The 27,277-nt window shown below is 31.5% G+C and overlaps 3 protein-coding genes across 3 annotated transcripts in view; 1 reads left to right on the top strand and 2 right to left on the bottom strand.

Moving 5' to 3' along the window:
• The first annotated feature begins 2,925 nt into the window (after window positions 1-2,925).
• LOC148171743 (uncharacterized) lies at window positions 2,926-3,707 on the top strand. Its single transcript, XM_088040961.1, has 2 exons — window positions 2,926-3,015; window positions 3,061-3,707. Exon 2 carries the CDS (start codon window positions 3,072-3,074, stop codon window positions 3,543-3,545), a length of 474 nt encoding a protein of 157 aa, XP_087897087.1. The 5' UTR covers window positions 2,926-3,015; window positions 3,061-3,071; the 3' UTR covers window positions 3,546-3,707.
• Window positions 3,708-5,459: 1,752 nt separating this feature from the next.
• On the bottom strand, window positions 5,460-6,887 carry LOC148171742 (uncharacterized). The gene is made up of 2 exons (XM_088041175.1): window positions 6,756-6,887; window positions 5,460-6,705 (listed from the first exon to the last, which is right to left on the bottom strand). Exons 1-2 carry the CDS (start codon window positions 6,768-6,770, stop codon window positions 5,503-5,505), a joined length of 1,218 nt encoding a protein of 405 aa, XP_087897301.1. The 5' UTR covers window positions 6,771-6,887; the 3' UTR covers window positions 5,460-5,502.
• A 3,419-nt stretch (window positions 6,888-10,306) lies between these two features.
• LOC148171741 (uncharacterized) overlaps window positions 10,307-27,277 on the bottom strand; it is a 68,763-nt gene continuing 51,792 nt past the window's right edge. The window contains exons 3-6 of the mRNA XM_088041677.1: window positions 19,376-19,713; window positions 19,126-19,325; window positions 14,133-14,353; window positions 10,307-13,761 (exon numbers count right to left, since the gene is read on the bottom strand). Coding sequence (XP_087897803.1) covers window positions 13,670-13,761; window positions 14,133-14,353; window positions 19,126-19,325; window positions 19,376-19,713 — 851 coding nt within the window. The 3' untranslated portion in view covers window positions 10,307-13,669. The remainder of the gene's footprint in view (window positions 13,762-14,132; window positions 14,354-19,125; window positions 19,326-19,375; window positions 19,714-27,277) is intronic.

The raw sequence follows: 27,277 nt of genomic DNA, 5'->3' as shown, positions 1-27,277 counted from the left end.
TAAATCATAGACTCTTCTACCGCGTTGGTGCCGAATCCTTGGAATGACGCAACACTTCAAAATAAAACTTTTGATTATTCAAATTAAAATCAAAATGATTGCAGCTTACAAAGGATGCACTTATCAATTTGACGTTTCGTCTCGCGAAAGTATAACATCGCCACGCGCATTTATCAAGGTTCCAATAAAAACTTATCCCGTTACAGGTGTCAGTAATTAGCAAAAAAACACAAGCTTTAGATCACTTTGAATCATCGGATTATTCAAATTTGCCTACGACCGAGTGAATATTTATTAAAATCGAGTTACCACGTAGGTTTAGTAATTAAATATGTTCATTTCGATGCACATCTGGTGCAAAAATCAAGTTCATGGTTTAGCAAGCTTCTCAAAATATGATCAATAGTGATTTGAAATGGGTCTGGCATTGACCCATACCCATATAAAGACACGTTTTTCTTAAAACCATTTCACTTTATATGTGAAGTCTGGTCGGGGCGACCATGGCACCATGCACTTATTACATACATCATGGTACAATCAGGCCACTTCATCTTGTAAAAATAATAGGAATCAAAAACTACTAACTTTAAATAGAATAATTTGTCCAGGTCAACACCTACGTACTATCTGATTTGAAGAATAAACTTGACATTGAGCAGCGACGAAAATAAAGCGTTCAACGTCTGTTTAGTCGAGTTTAAAAGCTGTCTTTGGGCTTTGGGGTTTTGACAGAAACATGACACTCTCGTTAGCTACTTAAGCAAAGACAAGTAACGGGATAATTTTAGAGTTTAAAAGAAAGTTGCGCCCTGAAAACTCAAATAATTTTGTATGACAATAAGTTCAAGAGGCGGCAGTTCTTGTGCGTGAGTGAATGTCCAAAAATTACGCCTCGGTTTCAATCACAGGTGCTGGAAGAGCGACACATTAATGCGAAAAAGACCACCCACTATAATAATTATATAAAGTAGTCTGCTTGTGGGAAATATGACTTCGTGAGCTGGATATTTATAGATGAGAGACTTAAGCGGATTTGTTGCACGAAAGGAACATGAATAATATAATAGAGTCTAAATAGTGACATAGTCATAAATGTTGCTTTAGAATAGCAAACAAAGCAACTGAGCACAGCCCAGAAAATATTCATGCTTATTATTATTTAAAACTATGAATCTATGTATAGGCTTAAAAAATGTATATTAAGTTCTACAATAGTTTCTTATTTATTAGATTAGATTCTTTAGATTCTTTAGATTCTTTAGATTCATTAGATTCTTTAGATTCTTTAGATTCTTTAGATTCTTTAGATTCTTTAGATTCTTTAGATTCTTTAGATTCTTTAGATTCTTTAGATTCTTTAGATTCTTTAGATTCTTTAGATTCTTTAGATTCTTTAGATTCTTTAGATTCTTTAGATTCTTTAGATTCTTTAGATTCTTTAGATTCTTTAGATTCTTTAGATTCTTTAGATTCTTTAGATTCTTTAGATTCTTTAAATTCTTTAGATTCTTTAGATTCTTTAGATTCTTTAGATTCTTTAGATTCTTTAGATTCTTTAGATTCTTTAGATTCTTTAGATTCTTTAGATTCTTTAGATTCTTTAGATTCTTTAGATTCTTTAGATTCTTTAGATTCTTTAGATTCTTTAGATTCTAGACTGCAATATCTACAATTTTGCAGAATTTACAAATGTTTTGTATTTTTTTATCAAGAAAATTCTTCTTAAGTCTTTGGTTCCTCTAGATCTTCTAAAGTAGTAAAACCTTTAAACACTTAAATACACTAGAATAAATGAATAAATGAGAATTACAAATACGAAACAGAAAGAAACCGAGAAATTTTTCTAGTTTTCCGTTTAAAGAATCTAATAAACAGATTGTTTTGTCAAGACTTTTTACCGTTTCGGTATGTTTCCGATCCCACACACTCGTCAGCCAAAGTTTGAACCTGCTGAATATTGACGAGCTAATCTCAAAAAAACGCCAACGCCCGTCACTCCAGGTTAAAAACCCACAATTTTCATTAAACATCAATAAAGTGTTCCTCTTCTAATCAACCATAAATCTTTACACAGTTGCGCTACAAATTGGTTATCAAAAATCCTCGCAGAATGTCCTAAATTACGTCAACTTGCTAAACAAGCTCTAATTTGTACTTACCTGTTGAATAGAGAAATTTCCGCAGAATTTAGTGAAGGTTTTTGATCGAATTCGTAGGCGCTCCGAATATGGTGCTATGCCCCGATCCAGTCATCGAACAGTAGGTGGAGAATGGTGACGTCACTGGCAAACTTATGCAGATAGTTAGGTAACAATTAAAAGAGGCACTTGTTTGATGTTATTGTGGCAGCCACCATAAATTTCTCGACGAAGGATAAACAGATGCATTTATAGAGTTTTGCGCGATGCGATGTCAATCATCGCTTGTGCTGTTTATCGAGAAATTAAAATCTATGAGAAATAGGCACAAAGTTTTCGAGTAATAAAACGGTTGAGGCTTTACAATTTAATCTTTATATTCTGAATCTCATTGTATAGAAATTATTGTTTTACAATGGAAATTAGCGGTTGGTGTAGGAGGGGGGCGTGCTAAGTAATAAAATTATTATAATTTTTTGGTACCATATTGTAATGAATTTATTATTAGACTCTACTGAGTTCATGGATTTTCTTGTCTTTTTTATTTTCTTTGTTGTTTTTTTTAATTATTTTTGTTTGCTTTTGCTCAGATTACAAACAGCTTGAATTGTTTTAGTCGGATTCTCTTATATTTTTTGAATTTATTTTGTGTCGCTCAGATCCTGAGAACTTTTTAATTTTTTTTTTCAATTCCATTTAAATAAAATGAGTTTTGTGGTAGACAACCAATAATACACTCAGCAACTCCCATTTTTAGTCCCGCCACCTATCGTCCATCACCAATACCAATCTTATTACTCATAATCAGCTGATCGCTCAAACTGTGTTGATTTCGTTCTAGTTTAAGACGTTTTTCTACTATTATAAAATAACTGTAAGTAAATATTCAGTTTATACAACTTTTTTAGTGAGTTTTTAGTCCAAGAAATCATGTCTGAACTCGATAAAATCTGCACCCTTCTCGACAAACTAACCCTCGACGCTTTAACCCTCATGGAAGAAGAAATCCAAACTAAATTAAACGTCGAAAATGCAATGTGTGGAGGTGAAACTCATTTAGCAAAGTCTAGATACATTTTAGGTCAAAGCAGTGTTTCATCATTACAATTACCTTCAGAAACTAGTCCAGATTTTGAAGCCACCACCAAAGTGTGTTCAGAGGAAGATGTAGAATTATATGCAGAAGATAGTAAATACTTGGAAGTGATTAAAAAGGATGAACAAATTGATCCTGTGAGATGGTTTGGATATTTGGTTCCACAGGACCTCTATCATGCTCAATCAATGTTTAGACAGGCGCTGCAATGGATTATCAAAAGTGTAAATGTACAGACAAGATTGATAGAAACCTGTAATAAAATAGAACAGTTGAAAGAGGTGAAGCGGGAACTCGTTGCAAATTAATTGATTGGACAGGGGGCTTGGAATTTTAGTTATGTTGGTTGTCCTGGTTGCTAATAACAGTTCTACCGATATATGAAAACAATGCCAGGTCGACTTCCCGTTTTTTGATTTTATTACTTTGTGAACATTTTTTTCTCTAAAATAAAAATTACTTGTTGCCAATTTTGAAAGATTATTCCGATATTTATGTAATAAAAGTTGAAATACGGACCAATTCAAAACAGATTTTTGTAACCTTGAACCTCTGCACAGTTATGAGCAATAGAGTTTGGATCGTTTTATCAAGTGCATTTTGGGTTGTTTTAGACTTAAAGTTTTGCATTTTAATTTAATTTAATTTTTTTTTAATTTATAGATGTTCTTGAATTTTGTTTCTCAGGGATTCTTGCATATTTCAGATTATTTAGTTTTATTATTCTGAGGTTCATTTTGGGGTGTTCCAGTAAACTGGACATTGTCTTGACGTCCATTGAACAAACTGTTTCACTAACTCCGTTAGTTATCGCTGATGGATCCGAACGGCACGTGGTAGCTTTAATTTAATCTCGTATTGAGTCTTCTTCTGATGATCTGCAGGAATAAAACGATTGACATAATTAAAATAAAACTTTCGTTTGGTTTTACTTACGACGAATTTAAATCTCCTAACGATCTAATAAAGTGATCCTTGTCATCATCAGAAGCGAACCGTAATTTTATTTGAATTCCTTCACCTATTTGAAGTTGTATTCTTCCATCATCCAAGTTAATTAGGTTTTGCTTTGGTAGGCGATGTTCCAGAAGAAAAACGGAGGGTGTTATGGAAATTCGCCCGTCTTGGGCTTGAATTTCGACATGGACAGGAGGGCCCATATTAATACTCATCAGAACATTTGCAATAAAAGCCTTCCTTTTGCGTTTATATTTCAAACCAAACTGGAATCTCCGCAACTCTTCAATGCGATAACTTTTTACTCCAAAGCGTTTATCGGTTAGCTGTTTTTCCTCCATTTTCATCTATAAATGAAAACTATTTTAGAAACGTTGTAGATTGCAATGTTTACGTATTAGAAAGACAATCTCCCGCTATAGAAAATTTAAACATAATTATAAAATATCACAACTGGTTCGATGAATTTTGCATATTTTATTTAGTGGTATTACTTACGTCAAATTGATGAATAAACCACAGACTTATTTTGTGCCACGGTTATTGTGTGCCACAGACGAAACCAAAACACAGCAAAAACACTGTAATATCAATTTTAATTGTCAATTTGTCAACAGTTGTCAACACCAGTGTTGCCAGGTTAAAATTTCAATAATCCCTAAATTCTAACCTAAAAATCCCTAGGCACGAAGAAATAATACAGTAGAACCTCGATTATCCATGCAAGGCTGTTCGTTTGATTATCCGTGCTTCGATAATCTGTGCATTACAAAAAGACACAAATTGAAGACCAACTACTTCGTATTTTTGCTTCCAATGTTAGAGTTGGGAATTTCACGAGTAACAGTTTGTGCAGTTTAATGTGATTTGAGTCAGTGCTGAAAGCAAAAATAAAATGAGTTAAAATTTTTGTTCTTAAATAGTAGTGTTTGCAAACATTAACAAAAATGCTTGAAATAAGTTCTTTTGCAATGAAAATCTTCATAATTAAGGAAACTGAAAAGTTATGTAGGTAAGTGGTAGAGAAAATTTTGGAACCAAAAAAGAAATAAATAAAAGTACCAGATTTCTATTACTACAAAATAGTTACTTTTATGAAATATGGCTGATATGAGTTGATTGTTTCAATTTCTTTATTAGATATTTTTAGATTGTCTCAAATTCTTAAAGCGAAATTTGGGTTTTTACTGTCTTCACTTCCAAAAATTTTGTCTTAACGGCAGTACGAGAATTTTAAGAACAAATCTTTAGACTAATCAATTAAATGCCAGGGATAAAAAACGTTTATTAAAAAATTGAACAATATGCCTATTCATACAAAATCCATCTTCGGTTCTTCGGAGGGCCGTACACTTGATGTACCTTCACCTCTTCCGAACCCTTGCTAGCAGAAGTTGGTAACTGCACTGCACCTCCTATAGAACTCCCAGATTCTTTAGTACCAACAGAACCTTCGAAATTCGTGACGGCATCGGAAGAAAATTGTGGGTAGGCTCCTCCAGTTACCGAAACTTTAGGTCCGGATAATTCTCCATGAATAGTATTAAAACGAGTATCAATATTTGCACCATGGGCACTGTTAACATCAACTCCAAAACCGCTGGGGGCGTAAGTGGGCGAAGGCGTCGGCGTCGGTGTAACTGAAACCAGCGTTTCTCCTAAATTACCGGGAGAAATGGTACTGGAAACTCCATCAAAATTAGTGGATCCGACAAAACCGGCGTTGACAGAACCAGCCCCAGTATCCTGAATGTTAGAAATAGCCTCTTCAGCTTCTTTCTGCGTCTTGTACTTGATGAAGTATACTTCTGGTTTAGCCGGTTTTGAAGGTGCGGGTGTCGGAATAACAATTGAAGTTTCTTCAGGTTTCTTCACCAGGACGTAAACAAGAGTCTTCTCTTCATTCTGTGGTAGCACGGGGATGTTAATAGGGGCAGTGTTAAACGTGGGCGTCTTAATAAACAGAATCTTAACATTTTTCTTTGTGGGAGCAGGAGGAGCAATGATTCGCGTTCTAATCTCTTCGGGTTCATCCGGAGCCGAGTAAAAGTACAAGTGTTTTTGAACCTCAACTTCTTGGGAATTATCGGGGGTGAAACTTGATTTTGAGTCAATCCCCACGTCTCCCGAGGCTACAAGATTGAAAGTGGCTCCGTTTGTTGCGGTCTGGGGTGTGCCAGTAAACTGAACGTTGCTTTGGGGTTTATTTTGGTGTGTCCCAGAAAGGAGAATGTTGCTCTGAGGTTCATTGAAGGTGCCCCCAGTTGCTGTTTGGTGTACCCCAGTAAACCGGAGATTGTTTTGAGGCCCATTGAACAAACTGTGTTCAAAAATGGGTGTTTGTAACTGGGATGAAGGCGTCAAACCTCCACTTCCTTCTTTTTCTACATGGTAGTATCTGCGTTGGTTCAAATCGCCGACGGATCCGAACGGCACGTCGTAGCTAGTAGGCACCTTATACTGATATCCAATGTCACTTTTTACAAGAGCAACCAGTGCTAAAACTAGTATCTGAAACACACGTTATCACTATTTTACAAGAACGGTTCACTGAAGCTTACCACTAAATAATCCATGTTATGTTAAAAATTGACTGCAGAAGAGATATTGATTAAATTATTTATAAGTTATTGTCCCCACCTGTTTCTGGTACATCCTCTTAACAAGGACATTTACATACTCATCCCAGTCATAGGTTAACATTTAGTTGAATAAATAAAAAGCGGCTCTAAAATTCTTAACCTTGTGGTTAATAAAATATACTACCTCTCACGATTATTATTACGTCACATTATAAACTCATTCATGGAAGTACAATGTCACTATTACCAGACAAAAAAATTCTTCCGAGATCATCTGTTAATTGAAGCGTTGAAAAAATGTTTGGTTTAGATAAACAAAGCGTTTAATTGGAAGGTAAATATTAATTTTATATTATATCATCTCGTACGATCGATTACTACATTTTTCAATTGAAAGAACTCTTACATGACACATAACATGCATTTTTTATTCGGAGGAATTTTGAATTGCAAATTTTTCTACTCGCATTTTTATGCAAAGTTTATTGGTTTAATAAGTCGTTTGTTATCAAATTTTATGGAATTTATTGTTGTTTATGGCTTAGTTCGTTTTAATATCTTTTGGAAAAATTAATATTCAACTTGTCATGCGGTTGAAAGTAGAAATCCGTTTTCTAGTTTTTTTGTATAACAATGATCATAATGTTTCGGTTGCAAACATTTTTATTTTTTGAACCAAGCAAAAATTGACAACATTTGTTGCTATAATTCGTATTTTTGATAATTTTGGGGCTGCAACTACGAAATTTTGGGAGATGACTGTTTTTGAATAATTTGTTAACTCTACCAAATTGCAAGCGTGTGAAGCTAAAGAATCAAATTTTGGAAATTTTTGTTTTTAAGACCAAGATAAAATGTTCAACATTGCTAACGTTGCTAAAACTCGTAATTTTGATAATTTTGGTGCTACAGCAACGAAATTTTAAAAGGCTACACTTTTTTTAATAGTTTATTAACTCCAGCAAATTGCAACTTTGTGGAGCGGAGGACTCAAATTTTAGAAATTTTTATTTTTAAGACCAAGCAAAAATTGTTGACATTAACACTTACTAAATCTGTTGCTAAAATTCATCATTTTGATAATTTTGGTGCTATAGCTAAAAAAAAATATGCGAGGTTACTTTTTTTGAATGGTTGATTAACTCTACCAAATTGCAAAAATGTGGAGCGAAAGAGTAAAATTTTGTCAAATTTTTATTTAAGATAAAGGAAAAATTGTTAACATTTGTTGCTATATTTCGTAATTTTGATAATTTTGGTGCTTCAGCTACGAAATTTTGAGAGGTTATTTTCTTGAATGGTTTATTAACTCTACCAAACTCTAAAATAGTAAAGCGAAACATTCGAAGTTTGGAAATTTTTATTTTTAAGACCAAACAAAAATGGTCAACATTTGTTGCTAAAATTCGTAATTTTGATAGTTTTGGTGCTACATCTACAGAATTTTGGGAGGTTATTCTTTTTGAATAGTTTATTAAGTTTATCAAATTGTAACTTTGTGGAGCGGAAGACACAAATTTAAAAAAATATATATTTTTAAGCCTAAACAAAAATTGTGGACATCTGTTGCTAAAATCCATAATTTTGATAATTTAGGTGCTACAGCTAGAAAATTTTGAGAGGTTACTCTTTTTTAATAATTGGTTTACTATACCAAATTGCAAAAATGTTGAGCAAAAGACTCAAATTTTGGAAATTTTTATCTTTAAGACCAAACAAAAAATGTCAACATTTGTTGCTAAAAATCGTAATTTTAATGTTTGTGGTGCTAGAGCTACGAAATTTTTGGAGGTTACTTTCTTCGAATGGTTTATTAACTCAACCAAACTGCAAAATTGTAAACCAAAAGACTCAAATTTTGGAATTTTTTATTTTGAAGACCAAGCAAAAATTGTTGCTAAAATTCCGAATTTTGATAATTTTGATATTTGTGGTGCTACAGCTACGAAATTTTGGGGGTTTACTCTTTTTGGAATGGTTTATTAACTCTACCAAACTAAAAAATTGTATAGCAAAAGAGTAAAATTATGGAAAATTTTAAGACCAAGCAAAATTTGCCAAAATTTGTTGTGAAAATTCGTAATTTTAAAAATTTTAGTGGTACTGCTACGAAATATAGGGAAGTTACTATTTTCGAATAGTTTATTAACTCTGCCAAATTGCAAGATTGTGGAGCAAAATTCAAATTTTAGAAATTATTATTTTTACAGCCAAGCAAAAATTGCCATCTGCTGCTTAAATTTTTAAAATTATTGAGGATATTTATGTTTACGACATACTGAGAATACAAAATTCAATAAAATCGGAAATAGAAAAACACAATGTTTAAACTTTAATTTAAGTTTTTAATTTTAGCTAATACCAAAAACGTCCGACTCGGACATCACTTGAGAATTACATGTTGGGATACCTAATTGAAATTAAATAAATAAATGATTAAATAAAAAACTCTGTTGGTCCGAGTTGAATTAAAATATCCAATTTCAATAAAAATCCATCGACTTTAATTCGTTGGTCATGGTCTAATCAAAAGTATGATTCTATTCAGAACAAACAAATACGTGATTGTGTCATTTTACTTTATCCTTTCAATTTGCTCAGCACTGCCAAATTAAAGCGGAAGGTTAAGTAATCAATAAATTCTAGTGTAGGCCCAAGCACACATTTAACTAATTGCGGACTATTGTACACAAACAAACAGTAAATCCCCCAAAAAAACAATTTTAAATAGAAAAAAAATAAATTTCGTGTTATGGTCATGCTAATTAATGCTTGCTGAAGGTACTCTGCAGATGAATAGAGGAAATGTGACCGGCCTAGACACTCCGATGACCCCGTTGAAAGTGAAATGGCAAAGGACTTTTTATTGTAATAACGAACTAATTTAATCTTTTTGACTGTGACTTTCAATGACCTGTCCTAGATGAAACTGCAGAAGCGCTTTATAATTGATTAAGCAATTATTTGTGCTAATTGGATAATAGCGACCGCCTGATTTACGAGATGTTGTTCAGCTGGATATAGAATGTCCCTAAAGGCTTGTTTTCAACACAAGACCAATTGCTTCAACTTCCCATTTTGCTGATCGACACCTACCTTTACATTATCGGAAACACATAAAAATGATGAATGTTTTTATAACCGCTGATTTCATTTTTCTATGATAAATCTGTCCGTCTGCATGAAAAAATTCTAGGTGATCAATCATGCTTTTCAATAAAAATCAGGATGGGTAGTTTCGTCACAATCGCCTTCCTGTTTGCAACGGTCGTTTCGGAATTTTCATTTGATTTTAGACGAATAACAACGCAAAGATATATGAAGCTAATGCAAATAATGGCTGTTCAAGTCACACTCGACCTTGACATATGCGGCATTTATGAATTAATTATCCGAAAACTCGTTGCTTCATCAAGCTAAGTAGGAATTTATTACCCCGTGTCCAACTTACCTCTAAAAAATTCTTTTTGATCGCGAAGTTTTTACACAAAGTCGCTAATTACAAGGAGGAAAATAATTAAAGTGTCAGGTACAAAATACAGTTTATTTTTGTCTCCTGGGTTGGAATAGGTAAATACATTTATCAAACAATTTGCAGCGCGTTCTGTTTTGAATTGAACGACATTCAAATGGGTCTGGAACTTGAAGTAATAGTAACACATATGCATCACATTTTGTTATATACATTACAAATAAACTCTTCGAAATTTATACAGAATTGTTGCTATACAAAAATATACATATGTTACAAAATCATGAGAAGAAATAAAACTTCACGACACTGGCCTCCAGGTGCTTGCTTTTTACTGTAGTTTTATTTATTGTATTCTTTGAGAAAATACAAGCAAACAAAGTCGCATATTTTATGCACCAAGTTAGAAAAGTGGCACCGAAGGATATCGACTAGTTTTCATAATATCCGAATTTTATTTGATAACTATCGTTCTTGAAATTCAGTCTTTTTATACACATTACAAATAATAACTTTCAGAGTATTTTTACGACCTAAAAATTTTAATATCAATATCAAAATATCAGCTCCGCCACAGGATTTGTAGGTACGGCATTTTATCGATTTTAATATAACTTCTAGAATTCGGAACATCAGACATCAGTCATCCGCCTCTTCCTCTATTTTCGCGATACTCCCTAGTTATGAGCTTCCATCATGTTTACGATGTTGGATCTTCGATATGACGTTGTGAACTCTTCATTTTTCGTTTCGCATCCACTTTCTTTTCTTCTTTTTATTCGTTTTTTTTTCAGTTTCAAACTCAGATATTTTTTCACTTTGACTTGATCTGTTGCTGTGAGATTTTTATCCTCTTAATGCAGTTGTAAGACGGTAAAAGTCACGTACAAATTCCCTCTGTGCTCACACGTCTTTGCTATTACCTGCTTCATGACAATAATCTGGTCTAAGACCATGTTTTGTGCTGAAATGGTTTCAAACGTTTTCTTCCTGCTGGCATCAGGTTTGGGGAGATTATTACTTAGAACTTGTTCATTAATTAATTAATTTCAAAATTTTGGGATAAATAAATAAATCAAATTTTAGGATGAACCCAAAACTTTAAATACTTTCTAAGTGGTGTAATTTCGTTATCTATAATGTTATGCAAATCAAATTTACGGAGGTTATTATTTTGAACCTGTTCATTTATTGTACTAAATTTCAAAATTATGAAACAAATAAAACATATTTTACATTTTCCTCTTATGGATGAACTAGAAATTTTAAATATTTTCTTTAGGGGACTATATTTGCTGAAGCTGTAAAGCTACAGGGATGAGATTTATGGGAGTTATTATCTTAAACCCGTTTATTAATTGTATCAAATTTCAACATTATAGAACAATTAATCAAATTTTAGAAATTTTTGTTTTCAGACGAGCTTGTTTTTTATAATGTTATAAGAATCAGATTTAAAGAAGTTATTATCTGTTTATTTATTGTATCAAATTTCAAAATTATGGAACAAATACGTCAAATTTTAGAATTTTTTTTTTAAGAATGAACTAAAAATTTTAAATATTGTCTTTAAAGTATTGTATTTTCTTTATCTGTAATGTTACAGGGATCAGATTTATGGAGGCTATTATTTTAAACTCGTTCATTAATTGTACCAAATTGCAACAATATAGAACAATTAAGTCAAATTTTAGAAATTTTCGTTTTTTGGACGATCCCAAATTTTTAATACTTTTTTTAAGTGCTGTCATTTCGTTATCTATAATGATAAGAATCAGATTTAGGGGGGTTATAATTTTAAACCTGTTTATTATTTGAACCAAATTTCAAATATAGGAACAGATAGGACTAATTAAAGAATTTTTTTTTAAAGATGAACTAAGATCTTAAATATTGTCCTTAAAGGACTTATTTTCTGTATCTGTAATGTTAATGTTACAGGGATAAGATTTATGAATTATCTTATTATTATTATTATCTTGAACCCGTTCATTAATTGCATTAAATTGCAACATTATAAAATGACTAATTCAAATTTTAAAAATTTTTCAACGAAAGAGTTGCAATTATTGCAATTAAAATTTTAAATATTGTTTTTAAAGGACTGTATTTTCTGTATCGGTAATGTTACAAAAATAAGATTTACAAAGGTTATTATCTTGAACCTGTTTATTAATTGTACCAAATTGCAACATTGTAAAACGTTTAATTCAAATTTTAGATTTTTTGTTTTTTACGAGTATGAAAAACTAAAAATTTGAAATATTTTCTTAAAAAAACTGTTTTGACTGTAGTGCTACATTTATAAAATTTATGAAGGTTATTATCTTGAATATGTACATTAATTGTACCAAATTTCTACATTATAAAACGATTACATCAAATTTTAGAAATTTTCGTTTTCAGGACGAGCGCAAAATTTTAAATGCCATCTTTTGTAGTGTTGTAATTTTGTTATTCGTAACGCTAGAAAAATCAGATTTGGGGAAATTATTAACATAACTCTGTTTATCAATTATGTCAAATACCAAAGTTATTGAATAATTAGGTCAAATTTTCTGTTTTAAATCGAATTAAAAAATTAATAACCTCATAAATTCTGCAAAATTTTTAATTTTAAGATTCACCAATTTAACAATTGGCGAAAAGAAACATTAAGTTTTTGTCTCTATTTATACAAAATTATATAAACAAATTTAATGAGAAGTAAATATTTTATTTTCATCCAAATTCAAACACGCTCCTCTGCTTTTATTATTTGTCGTACTTTAAGCAAGTTTATTTTGGATCCTCCCATTATTTTATAAGTTAGTAGAGGCTCTTGTTTTATAAAATGTTTAGAGAATACTCTGAAGTTATAATTTGTAAGTACCTTCGATATGCTAACAAACCGAAACACCTCCAGATCTCCTTCCGTGCCGTGCATAACTTCTTCAAATTACCACAAAATCACAAATATTTTTTTTTAAGAAATAGTATCACTTGTAATAAATTAAAGTCCTACTATACATACATTATATACACATAGACAAATGCTATCAACAAAATGAGGCTGATGTTTAAGTTTGAGCTTAATTAGTCTGTAAACTAGCATCGTAGCATCAAGGAGTTTATCCAGTAATGTAAATTCCTATAACAGTCGTCAAAGCAATATATTTATCCAAACAACTTCTATATATTATTTGAGACGGTTTGTAAATAAAGCTTGGTTATCTAGAATTTCCTTTTGCACTTTTAGTTGTAGGAACAGCTGAGTTGGTCTTAAACCCTGAAATGACAACCTCGTGCGTTAATAGCCTTGTCCAAGAACTTTTAACATTTATACAATATAGTTGCAGTTATTTACAAACACATATAATAAATTTATCACATAAAATTCGTGGAAGTTATTTCAGTGGAATACAATTTGCTACTTGCAGAATCATCTCAACAGGAAAATAAAAATGGTGAGAAACACCATCGCCATTCTTGAGATCCTGATGGGAATATCACCATCCGAGGAATTATATACATCTGAAAAAAAAAACAACAAAAGTTATTGTCGGGAACAAAGAATGTCTTTCAATTGTGTCCGTTTATTGCACTATCGTAATAAAGGAGAGGAGAGCAGTTATTTTCCCACAGAAGTAATAAATTTATATGGCAGAGACTCGCTTTGTTTCACTTAGATGACAAACATTTGCTGGGGTAACCTCTATTATAATATCCGCCATAACTCCAGAATTAGAATTGGCAGATAAGGAACTTTCCCAATTGTCTTAGAAGCACGCACTTGGCGTATTTACTAATTTCCAGTTTTTGTATAAAAATGGTGGATGCGCCGGGTCTTAATATTTAAATTTCTCGTAAAATCCGGATGCGCGTCGATAAAATATTTCACTTACATCTAACTTCCGGATTAGTCAGTGCCGGTTCAATTAACTCCCATTGCACCGGCGGATCGGTGGTAGTAATCGCGTAGTGGTGATGCCTCCTCCTCTCCGACTCCACACTTTTCTCGTGGCTCCTGTAGTAAATATCGTACATTCTAGCCACGCAACGTATTTTCAACCGGTGCCTTTCGAACGACTGCTTAGTAATCTTCATTCTCAACACTGAATGAGCCCTGAAACGAAGAAAAAAAACAAACGCACTTACTTATATTTCGTATTCCAGCTGCGTAAAGTAACCGACAAATCGACGGGACGTTTAAATTTCGTTTTTAGCCCGACTAACGAACGGATTTATTTTGTGGTTACAGTAATTGGGGTCCGGTACGATGTAGTTACGGTGGTAATGAAATCTCTGAATGTTTTTTGTTGCGTATGTTGGAATTAGGTTGAGGGTGTAATTTCTCGCCGGTTCTGAATGCAATGCAGCTATTCTGATGGCGTGCTACAAATTGGTTTTCCCATTGCTGTGTTGGAAACGTGCAACGTAATGTTGTTATTGTTTCCAATAGGCGACGCCCTGTGAGTCTTTCAACTGGGAATGAAAAAGGGCTTTCATCATAATTAATCTTTTAGGAATTTTTTTTTCTTGTTTTTGGTACCAGCGGTGTGGGGTTAAATGAATATCGCGTATGAAATGGAAATGAATTTACTACAATGCATGTTTGCATTCTTGCTGCTTTAACAACGTTAATTGTAATTAGTGTTGCAAGCTTTGTACAAAGAGACTTAGGAAGACGATGTACGGTAAAGGAAAATTATGGAGCAAGTGGAATAATATTTTGTGTCATTTAAGAAGAAAACATGTCTGGGATCCCACGGTCTTGCTAATGCAACGAGGAAAAATTGCCTGGAAGAAACTTTCTAGACTCATTAGATTTCAGTATTTATTAAAGGTATTGTTTTGAGATAATATTTGTTTTCATTGATAATGAAATGGGTTTCAAAACATGGTTTGTATAAATTTATTAAAATCTGATTATTCATTGACGTTGTGTTGATAAAGCGCTTGACCGTTGTTTAATTTTATTGTTGAATTGGAAAAATAAACAGTAAATTGTATTACAGGGATTATCTGTTTTTGTTTTGTTTTCGAATAAAAAATCTGAATTTTCCATTTTATTTCAATTTGGAATTTCAAAGTCAATTGACTATTTTAAGCTTTATTAATTTTTTATTTAAACAAATATTTATATTACTCTTTATAATTTTTGAATCAATTTCCCTATTTGAATTTTTCAGACTTTATTTTACATTTTCTGTGAGACTTTAGATTTTGGAATTTTGACGTTCTAGGTGCTTTTATTTTTTAGGATTCTTGGAAAGTTTATTATTTATTGGATTTTTTTCAAATGATTAGATTTTATGGATTTTTAATTTTTCGACAGCTTCATAAGTTTCGAATCGTTTTTTGTACGAGAATTGCTGTAGAACAGGAATTTTTTAGTTTTTTTTAGGGATTATTTATAACGTTGTAAAACTATTTTGAGTTTACAAGATTTTTCAAGATTTGTTACGATTCTGATGAGTATTTATTCAATTTCTTCATGTTCTTGTGAGTTCTCCTGATTTCTTGGAGATTTATTGAAAAAATATGTTTTTAGGTTTTACTACGATTTATTTTCTTTACTTTTCTTGCACGGTGGGATTTCTCGACAATGTTTTGAAAAAAAAATTAATAAGCTTTCCAACGACCTTAAAAATTCATCATAAAGATTGGTACTTTCCATGATATTTTTGAAAAACTTGTTTCATGTCCCAAAAAAACGCTGTTTATAGTAATTTTTAAGTGCAACTTGGACAAGATCTTGCCTTTTTGACGCATTGACAAAGCATTGCTTTCTTTTATCGTTTAAAAAAACAGAGAGGTTTTTAAGAAAATTAAAACTTTTTATTTGTTTTAAAAAATTAATGCCATTGCTTACTAAATCGTAATTTTGAGGCACATTTTGAGTTTTAAAATGACTTTAGAATTTGATGATAAAGGTTTGCTGATACCAAAAAATTAGAAAGCGTAAATTTTTGAAATGAACTGTTTGGAATTTTCTGAGAAACATAATAAAGAACTATGTATTAAACACAAATACTTGCCAATCTAAAGTGGTCTCGATCGCAAGTCTAGCTGACCAAAAATCATTAATCTACGACAAATACAAAATCAAAATTTCGTCAATTTCTGAAGATTTAAGATTTAAGACCACATTTATAAAACTTCTTAAGGCAAATCTATTGTCACTTACAAAATTACAAACTATAAGTATAGCCTACTGCGATTTTTTTAATGGGGCCATTTCCCATATTTGGCATAACGTTGAAAATATCCAATTAATATTATTAAGAAAAGTTGCTCAGAATGAAATTGTAAATTTTTAGGCCAAATTTCAGTGCAAAATTCTTGTTTGGCTTTTTTTAACTTTCAAAATTTTAAATTCGATCCGCAAATTAATTATTCTGTCTATTTTCGTTGTTCCAATTTTTTTTATTTTTATGTGGTTGAATATCCTTCTGACTTTATTTTGCGCATTCACGTTGATTTTCATTGAAAATTCATTGAGAATTTTGAAAACAAACAAACTTATATGGTTGAGATTTTTCAAATGCGTAATCTTTAATGTTTTTTTAATAAAGCAGAACTAGTTCTAGCGCGAAATAATTTAAAAGAAAAACAGAACTATAATTAAAGTGTATGTTTATTTCAAACTTTTAGCAAGGAAACTTTAGAAAGCAATATTATTATATTATTGCTTTCTATTCTATTCTCTATTTTCTGGCAAGTATATTATGTACCCTCACCTAGTTAAATGATTCATGTTACAAATTTGCAATATTTTAAAACAGTTTGAAAAAAAATAGGCTTGCATTAGAGTCCTGATAAATTTGGTTAAAATAGCAATGCAAAGAATTAAAGTGGTTTTGCTGGCTGTATGCAAATCTCGCACTATGCAATCTGTTGAAAATTTAGCACAAAATGGGGAGGGAGGTAAATGTCATTAAAAATTTATTTTTTGTATCTTGAACTTTTTTTACGGACAATCTGGTGGCAGTAACCGATGAAAAAATCCTCAATTTTACGAAAAAATCTGGGCGAAGATATTATCAATACACCGTGGTCCACGAGTGATAATGAGCCTGACTAAACTCAAACTGCAACCCAACATACATTTTCATAGCTGTCGTAGATATTTGAAATGAACGTCAAAATTGACAAATTTTTCAGAACAATCTACTCACGTTATTATGCTTTTAATTTATAAAGACTGCTAAGCTTTAGCATTGCTTTTACCTGCTTAAGGTTTCAGAGATTCCACATGCGATTAGAAACTGTCTTGAGTGAAAGAATTTGTCGAAACTCTGACAGCTGTCTTGTTGTAAATATAAATTTGGCAACGAATGCTATGAAAATGTATGTTGGGTTGCAGTTTGAGTTTGGTCAGGCTCATTATCACTCGTGGACCACGGTGTATTAATACATCTTAAAATTAATTAGATTATTTAAAACTCGACCATCAACTTTTTTACAGTTTTTTCATACTTTTCATCTATGATCTTCCATTCTGGCCAGTGAAATATCATTTAGAAATTCATGATTTATCTAAAAACTACAATTTTATGGTCATTTATATTAAAATTTTTATAAAATCTTGGAAAGTTTTCTTTTTCTTTTTTCTAAAATTTTCATTAGTTTTTCTCAAATATTATAGCAAAAACTAACACATCTGGCGATTTCTACATATATAGTTTGTTGAGAAGTTTATTAACTACCTTTTCAATGATTTATTATACACAGTGTAACAGAAATGAGTACATTAAATTAAACTGGTGGTAGATCTTGTTAAAACAAACAATTTTTTCTTTGAGGTTTTCCAAAATTTAAGCTCAGTTTCAAGATATTAATAATTTTGGAAACTGATCAGTTTTCATAACCAACTCTCATATGATGCACAAAAAATTTAAACATTGCCAGCTAGCCACGTAAAAAGAGAACTTATAACGTTTGTCGATTTAATCACTGGATTTCATGAATTATTTCAGTTGTAATTTTGCTGGTTTCGGAAACAGATCAATGTTTTACGGAAAGTGAAAGAGTTTGAATCTCAAAAAATGGTTAATTTTTTACATGTCGAATTAAACAATGTGGTGTTGATTTATGGGGAGGCTAGCCAAAATGCTGCTCAGACTCACAGACTTTACATGGAAAGATTTTTGTTGTGAAATCAATGGTGGTCACTTTGAACACTTTTTTTAATTTAATTAATGGACTGGTGAAGTTTTATCAACACGAAATTTGATTGTTTTTACTTATTTCCTGTTCTAGAATTTAAAAACACAAATTTTTTTGAAAATACTTATTTGTGTACTCATTTCAATTACACCTTGTATGTAAAGTTTCATGATTTTTTCAGTTAAGCAAAACTAAAAAAAAACAGAGCGCTGTGTACTAAAAAAAAACAAGTTTTACAAATACTTCTGATGCAGCAAAACGGGTTTCTATTTCAGAAATGACTTTTCACTGCTCCAGCACAAATTTCGTTTAAAATTACATATGTAGTTGACTGGTTAAATCATTGAAATATTTTTTTTAGAAATGGCAATGTTATACGACAATTTCGAAAAATTGGTTAACCGTTAACCGAATTACCTATTTTCCTACAAATCATCTGTTAGATAATCCAATTCACTGGTCGTAAAAATGAGAGAATTTCACGTATCAGTCAAAAATTCTTCACAAACTACACCAAATTGACGTAATAACCCCAATTCAATTTTCCTGTGATTTAATATTGGTGCTCGAGAAAAACGTGGAAACTGCCACTGGCAAGGGGCTGAAACTCATAACGTTCATGTCTACATGACAAAAGTGAAAATAAAGTTATTGAATAAAGGAGAATTTTCCCGGCGAAAATGAAAAGGCATTAAACTGTTTATCAGATGTTACAGCTGGGCTTACGTGTAGTAGTGTCCATCAGGAGATATCTCGCGACTATTGTTCACGTGTTTGGCTTCGGCAGGCAATCCATTAACAAACCATGTAAGGTTAACTGCAGGATTTGAGTGTTCGGATGTGCAGGTCGCCTTAAGGATATCCCCATAATGGTATCGTTTCCTGTTGATGCTTATGTAAGGATCTTTGTCTGGTAAATCCACCACCTAAAAACAAGGATCTACTCAGGGAAGGATCTAAAACGCGTTTATATTACCTGGAGATTCGCTTTCTGGATCAACGTGTAAAAACTAGGAGCATCCGCGGAGACTTCGCAACTGTATCTTCCACTAACACTTCTAGGAACGTGGTCAAGAACGACTGACGTGCTGTTGGAGTTTACTAAACGGACGGAAAGACCCGTTTGCGTCGGGAACTGTTTAGTCGGGGGATTGTCATTGGGGGTGTATCGGTAAAACTCAGTCGTATACCAATACCATTTGACCGCGTACAACGGTTCACCTTCAAGATCGTAGTAACAGTGGAGGATAGCGTCATCCCCACGGACCACCGCCGAGGGTACGATGATGCGGACATCACGCAAGCCACGGGCTCCTGAAAAGAAACAAACTTGAGATCCTGTTTCATATTTTCCACCCTTCTAAACATAAAGACAAACTCTCTACCTGTCACTTTGGTTTCACTTGCAGCACTTGAAGCAAGTACATCGTTTCAAACAGTTTAGTTCCTGTCATTTGCTCCTCTGGTCGCATTAAAAATAAATTCCCTCTCGAATATTCAACTTGAGGCAAGACACGCCAATTCAATATACATGATACGTGACAAATGTGTTTTTCATGTTTTCACTTCAAAATTGAGGGATGATATTCCGCATTCTAACTAAAGCGATACGTTCCAAAATAGTTTCATTCCATTTCGCCACAAACGAAGTCAGAAAGATAGCAAGATGGGTGAATGTAGCTTTGTTGTTATGACTGCGGAAATATATTCCCTCTGAGATTATTTTTCTCCGAGTCAACCTCTCACTATTGCAGCTTATTAGTTTCGGGGGGATTTGTTCCAGCTATATATTTCAGCTTATGTTCATGAACAAGCCGACACTGTTCTTGTAATTCGGTACACTTTTGGAATATTTAATGCGTGAGGTTTTATGAATTATTTATCACAAGAAATTGTTTACAAGGGAAAGAATACGTCGGAGCTACAAACTAAATCAAAGGTTTGATTAAAGATGCACCAAGACTACTCTACATTTGTCGATACTAGGAATTGTTTTTCCAGTCATGGAGAAATTAACAGAGGTATTTTTGTCTGACAGACTTTTAAATATTTTTGCAATTTATTATCTGTCGGGCGTTTACACATACATTTGCAGTTGGAAATGTTACAGTTCCGAATTTATGGATTTTATAAATAATTTATGTAGTTTTTGTGCTTTTTTTAACGGTTTTTAGCAAGGTTGTTCTCTTTTTACCACAGAATTTATTGAAAAATCGCCGATATTGTACAAAATTAGTGACAGGTTTTATGATAAAGTCAATTGTGTTTAAATGAACGTTATTTTATAAAATTAAAAATTAAACGAATTTTAGATTTATTTGTTTTCATATTTTGCTGATCGAAATTTTTGAGCAGACAACAAAATTTTTATTTTGAACCCTGAATTTATGAAATTTGGGCAGTTTCCTACTCTCGACTTATTTATTAACTGCGCAAAATATTAAAGTTTAGAACAAAATGCAGAATTTTTAGAAAATTTTATTTGGAAATAAACCAAAACATTTCACAGTTTTCTATCAGTTTTTGTAATTTTGACAATTTTAACACCAGATCAGTGACATTTGGTAGTTTTATTACTTTTAATTTGTCTATTAACTTGACCAAAATTTGAAATTTTAGTCCAAAAAGCAGAATTTTCAGAAATTTTTACTTTGAGAACGAACCAAATATTTTCTCCACTTTCTATTCAATATTAAAACATTGACGGATTAAACAAAAATTTAATAAAATTTGGGCAGTTTTCTACTTTTGAGATATTTATTAACTGCGCGAAATATCAAAATTTTAGAACAAAAAGCAGAAATGTTTTGAAATAAACCAAAATTTTTCACAATTTTTGAAAATTTTTTGTAATTTTGACAGTTTTAACACTAAATCAGTGAAATTTGTTGGTTTTATTACTTTTGACGTGTTTACTAACTTTACCAAATTTTGAAATTTTAGTGCACAAATCAAAATTATTAGAAATTTTTAGATTGAAGCGAACCAAAAATCAAAAAACTCTGACAGTTTTTACTCTAGATCAATGAAATTTGAAGGTTTAAATACTTTTTGCTTGTTTGCCGACTGGGTTAAAAATCAAAATGTTAGTTTAAAAATCAAAATTTTAAGAAAATTTCTAAAATGTTGACAACTTTATATTAAATTTAAAAATTTTTACAGTTTTAACGCTAGTTCAATAAAATTTGGTAATTTTACTAGTTTTGAGTTGTTTATTAATTATGTCAAGTTTCAAAATTTTGAAGCAAAAAGCAGAATTTTCAGAAATTTTAATTTTGAAACGAACCAAAAATGTCTACCACTTTCAATTAAATTTTGAAACTTTGACAGTTTTAACGCTAGATTAATAAACTTTCGAGGTTTTATGACTTTTATCTTGTTTATTAATTGTGCTAAAATTTAAAATTGTACAGTAAAAAGCAAAATTTTTACAAATTTACATTTAAAGCAAACCAAAACACACAATTTTCGATATATTTCTGTAATTTTGAGTTTTAGCTCTAGACTAATGCAATTTATTAGTTTTGTTACTTTTGACACGATTATTAATTGTGCTAAATTCCAAAATTTTAGAACAAAAAACAAACCTTTTAGAAAGAGACATTTCCAGAATTTGAATTTGCTCGTGTGGTTGACGGAAATGCGAGCAAATTGCAAATATTGTAATATTTGAGACTGCAGAGAAACTCTGTACAAATTGCGGCAGGTTACCACAAGTCTGCTTTGATGATTTGCAGAGCTGTGAGCTCTTGCATAATTATTTTTTATTTTTGCTTTTTAGAGAGAAATTCTGCTTAGTCATTGCATGAATAGGTCTTATCAAACTTAATTAGTTCTAAAGTGTACCTAAGGATTTTCCTCAGAATTTTAGTATAAATACGATTCGAACTTTTTTTACTTGTTGAATTTTAAGGTCTTTAATTTGAAAATCAAACCTTTTCAATGAACCTAAAGTGCAAAGAATTTCGAAGCTAATCTCCATACTTTAAAAATTTAAGAGAGTTTTTTCTATTTTTTGAACCTGTGTATTTGTATTTTTACTGCTATTTGTAGAATTTAATGTCTAAACTAAAACGAATTTCAGATTTACTCGTTTTTTTATTTTGAAGTTTTTGCATTTTTTTCTTTATGCTTTTTATCAAAAAATTAAGAATCAGAAGAATTCACAAAATTTAAAGTCAAGAGAGAATAAAACGTAAAGACTACCAGCATAAGAAAAATTCAAGGAATTCGGTTTAAAAGACTCTAAAAGAACAATGAATAAGAGAGATTCTTCAATGATACTATTTAAGAGGCTTCTTCAACGGCAAGCATTGCGAATTTTACCAATTCAAATTCATTTCAAATTTATCAGTGCAGTGCAATCTATTTATAGTCGCTCCTGGTAACATTAAACATTTCTGCGGTTTTTTCAAACTCTTGTTGAATCAATAATTTTACATGCAAACGCACTAACAAGTTACAACGTACTGTCTCATCCATTTTAGACCAATTGGAAATTTTAGTAAAAAAATACAACACAATTTGTGTAAGTAAATAAATATTAATGAATGTGAACAACAATCAAATCAGTTTTAATATTTGAATATGGAAACTTTATAGATTGGACCAATATTTAGATAACAATAAATTATCAAAATCGATAAATATGACATTAAGCTGACCTGGGCTTGTAGGTACGTACATAGGACGACCCTCAAACAGGCACACAGATAAATCGTTCGGATGTCGACATGTGTGGAATGAAAATCCCTTCCTCAAATGCGCTAAATTCCATTCCTATTATCAGTGATCACGGAATTATTAGTAAATGAAACTAATTTATTATCAATCATGTATATTTTATTTTACAATTTAATTTAATATTAGTACAATATTATTAACACTGTTAAGATGGAATTTCCTGAAAAAACTGCCCAATTTGATTTATAGTTTATGTTTCAGCATGATCCATCAATGCTTCAAAGAAAACCTTAGAAATGCCTGGACACGTCCAGAGTCCATTAACTTACCCCGTCCTTTTTAACCCTTTAATCCACATAAAATAATAAAACGAGGCAAAGGAAATTCATCAAACGCCCTCCTCGAAATTGGAAGGCGAGTTTTAAAGACACATCCATTTATTTATATAACTTTGTATCTTGAAGCGAGATCATTTTTTCCGTAAATGAAAACGTGTCCGAATACCGATGGCATTACTTTGTCGTCTGCAGACTTCATTAAGGGAGCGGAATTTTAAAGGGAGGGCTTGGAAATTTCGAATATAACACACTTCAGCTAAACGTCACGTCCCTGCAAGGGTCTAGCTGTTACAAAGCACGTGACTCAAGTCCGACAAGAAGTAGCCGAAATTTAAAGCGGAGGCATTAATTTATTATTGTTGCCTTCAAGAAAATTCTGGTTTAGTGTTCACACTACCAAAGAGTGACGGGGATATATTTAGGTGTATTGATGGTAATTCGGTCGAAGAACAATGCAGTGTTAAACAAATGTTGAAGCCACTATTCATATTGATTTCAGGTGGGAGTGGTATCGGGCGTTTGTACAAGACCTCAGTGACTAGAATTATTTATCCTCCAGCTATAATGATTTGGAATAGAAATAACAGTTTTCTGCGATTCCCACACTGACCGGTTACCTTACTAATTTTTAACATAAAAGATCAGTCCATTAGCACACTTCCACTTCGTAAATCACCGCCTTTTAGTACCTCCGGAAATGCAATCGCAGAATTTTATCCCGGATATGTCCTTTTCACCCTTGTCGAGACTCCTCTATTATTTACCAAGCGTCAGATTAATCTTTAAAGGTAATGGTCACAAGTTCCTGTCTTTTCAAGTCCCGTCTCGTCTTTTACTTGTTTTGGCGTCGCTTTTGAAGCGGAAACTTAATAAAGACAACCATAACTTTTTTTTTCGGTCATAATAAATTCCATTTAGATCGTGTATATTAGTCATGATGAGCGAAATTTCTTAGTCGCCACGATTTTCTGTAGCTAAAAGTATTTGCTTTTGTCCACTTGGTTATAGATTATCTTTCGATCTCGGCAGGGCGGTAAATATTTACTTTGCGAGGCCAATTTTCCGGCTTTGTGTGTTATAAAATAAAGGAGTTTATTATCTAAAAATTTTGTTTTTGGGGACTGGCGCGGCGTCTCAGATGCTGACACCACTTTCTATTAAATTTCAACATTTTGACGGTTTCTAAGTTTCTAAATCAGTCACATTTGAAGGCTTTACTACTTTTTGACTTTATAACTTGATTAACCATTGTGCTAAATGTCAAAATTTTAAAGCAAAAACAGAATTTTTAGAATTTTTTTTTGTTTTGTAGACGAACCAAAAATGTTTACCACGTTGTATTAAATTTTGAAACTTTGACAGTTTTTACCCTAGATAGGTGAAATTTGGATATTTTAGTAGTTTTGACATGTTTATTAGCGCTGTAAAGCAGAATTAAAAAAAAAAATTAATCTGAAACGAACGTTTTTACCCAAAATTATTGTAATCTAAAGGTTTTCTAAATTTGAATTGTTTATTAATTGTGCAAAATTTTAAAATTTTAGAAGAAAAAACAGATTTTTTAGAAATTTTTACTTCGAAACGAACCAAAACATTCCACAATTTTCGACAAATTTCTGTAATTTTGACAGTGTTAACCTTAGATTAATGAAATTTGGAGGTTTTCTGACTTTGTGTAAAATTTCAAAATTTTAGAGCAGAAAACAGAACTTTCAGGAAATTTTGTTTAGAGAACGAACTAAAACATTCTACAATTTGTAATAAATTTCTGTAATTTTGACCGTTTTAATGATAAATCAATTAATAGAAATATTTATTTTGAGAATTAAACAACACTTTTCATCACTTTCAATTAAATTTCGTTGACTTTGACAATTTTAACCCTAATGTAATCAATTTTAGACATTTTACTAATATTGACTTACTTATTAATTATGTAAAATTTCAATATTTTAGAACAGACAAGAAAATTTTTAGAAATTTTTATTTTGAGACGATCTAAAATATTTAAAAATTTCCGACAAACTTCCCGTACTTTTTACAGTTTTAACCCTAGATCAACGAAATTTGGAAGTATTACTGATTTCGATTTGTTTATTAACTGTGTTAAATTGTGACATTTTAGCGCAAGAAACAGAAATTTCCAGAAATTTTTGTTTAGAGAACGAACTAAAACATTTTACAATTTCCGAAAAATTTCTTTAATTTTGTCCGTTGTAATGTTAAATGAATGAAATTTGATCTTACTACTTTTGACTTATTTATTAATTGTGCTAAATTCCAAAATTTTAGAGCAAAAATTAAAATGTTTAGAAATTTTTATTTTGAGCATCACCACAAATTTTTTCTACTCTTAATTAATTTCGAAACAGACAGTTTGAACCCTGCATTAATTAAATTGAAAGGTTTTATTCATTTTCACTTGTTTATTAATTGCGCTAAATTTTAAACATTTTAGAACAAATAACAGAATTTTTTGAAATTTTTGTTTCGAAACGAACCAAAACTTTCACATTTTCCGCCAAATTCCGTAATTTTGACAGTTTGAACTTTAAAGTAATGAAATTTAGAGGTTTTATATATTAGAAAATGCGGAAATGCGAGAAAATTAGAGGGAGTGCATTTTCAATTTATTGTAATATTTGAAACTGTATATTTCAAGCAGAGTAAGTCTACACATTACCGAAGGTTACCACAAGTCTGCTTTGATGATTTGCAGAAATGTGAGCTTATACATATTCATAACATATTCATTGTTTTTTTTTAACTTTTTAAATTGAAATACTACTTCATTGCATAAACATGTCTTGTATTTTTAAAAATATTTTTGTTAAAAAGTGAACTTAAGCATTTTCCCCAGAATTTTCAATACAAATAAGCTTCAAACTTTGACTTTTTCTAATTTGGAATTCAAGCCCTTTCAAAGAATCGTAGTGCAAAGAACTTTAGACATACAAAAATCTTCGTACTTCAAAAATTCAAGAAAGTTTGTATTTGTGCATTTGTGATTACTGCCATTTGAATGATTTGATGCTAAAACTGGTTATAAGAGCAAATTAATTTGGTTTTCACAGCCAATTTGGCCATGGTGTAGGCAACAAGCACACTATCAAATATTTATTAAATTATAATTTAAATATACAGGTGGATGCACCTAATATTTACAATAATTCAACTAGTTGGATGAAACAGACATTCGTTTTAAACATTTTCATTTAATTACGCTGCATCAATTTAGAAGTAAATCACACAGTACAATCATGATTTGTAGAAATTGCATTACTATTGTTATTGTTCACTGAATTTGGTATTTGCTCTTGCACGTTGAATTTATGCGCAAATTCCACGATGATCTTTTAAACTCTAATCTTCACAGAAATAGAAACGAGATAAATGCTTTCCGTTTTATTCGAAGATGATCGTAAATTCGCTCGTAGAAATTTAGGATTGAAAATTTTATAACTAATCGGTTTTATTTCGTTCTTTCCTTGTTTATGAGACATTAGAAGAATTTATGACATAACGTCTACTATAACTTAGCAGTATTGATGTAGAGAAGTAACAAAACGTCGGTTTTATAGCAGTGAGCACGAAATCAACATCAGATTGACGAAATAGGAGGAAAATAATTGTGATCTCAGCTAGGATAAAGCTCAAATTAATGTTATTAAAATTTTAGTTTGCTCGTAGAATGCAAATGAGACCGCAGATTTGGATTAAAGTCATTTTTTGCTTAAATGGCATGTGACTTGAAGTTTATTTTGGAAATGTTAAACTTTATTTCCGGCTCCGGCGCTTTATGAGTTTAGAACAAAAAACACGGTTACATGCTCTCGTTGCAGTTGCAGTTACAGTTG

This window comes from Gnatocerus cornutus, chromosome 7 (assembly GCF_029298725.1).
Source record: "Gnatocerus cornutus isolate USDA-ARS CGAHR chromosome 7, icGnaCorn1.1, whole genome shotgun sequence".
NCBI lineage: Eukaryota > Metazoa > Arthropoda > Insecta > Coleoptera > Tenebrionidae > Gnatocerus > Gnatocerus cornutus.
This window is presented reverse-complemented; position numbering and strand designations above follow the sequence as displayed.

What these genes read in the sequence shown, in the direction of transcription:
- LOC148171743 (XM_088040961.1), top strand. Translation starts at nt 3,072, where the DNA reads ATGTCTGAACTCGATAAAATCTGCACCCTTCTCGACAAACTAACCCTC.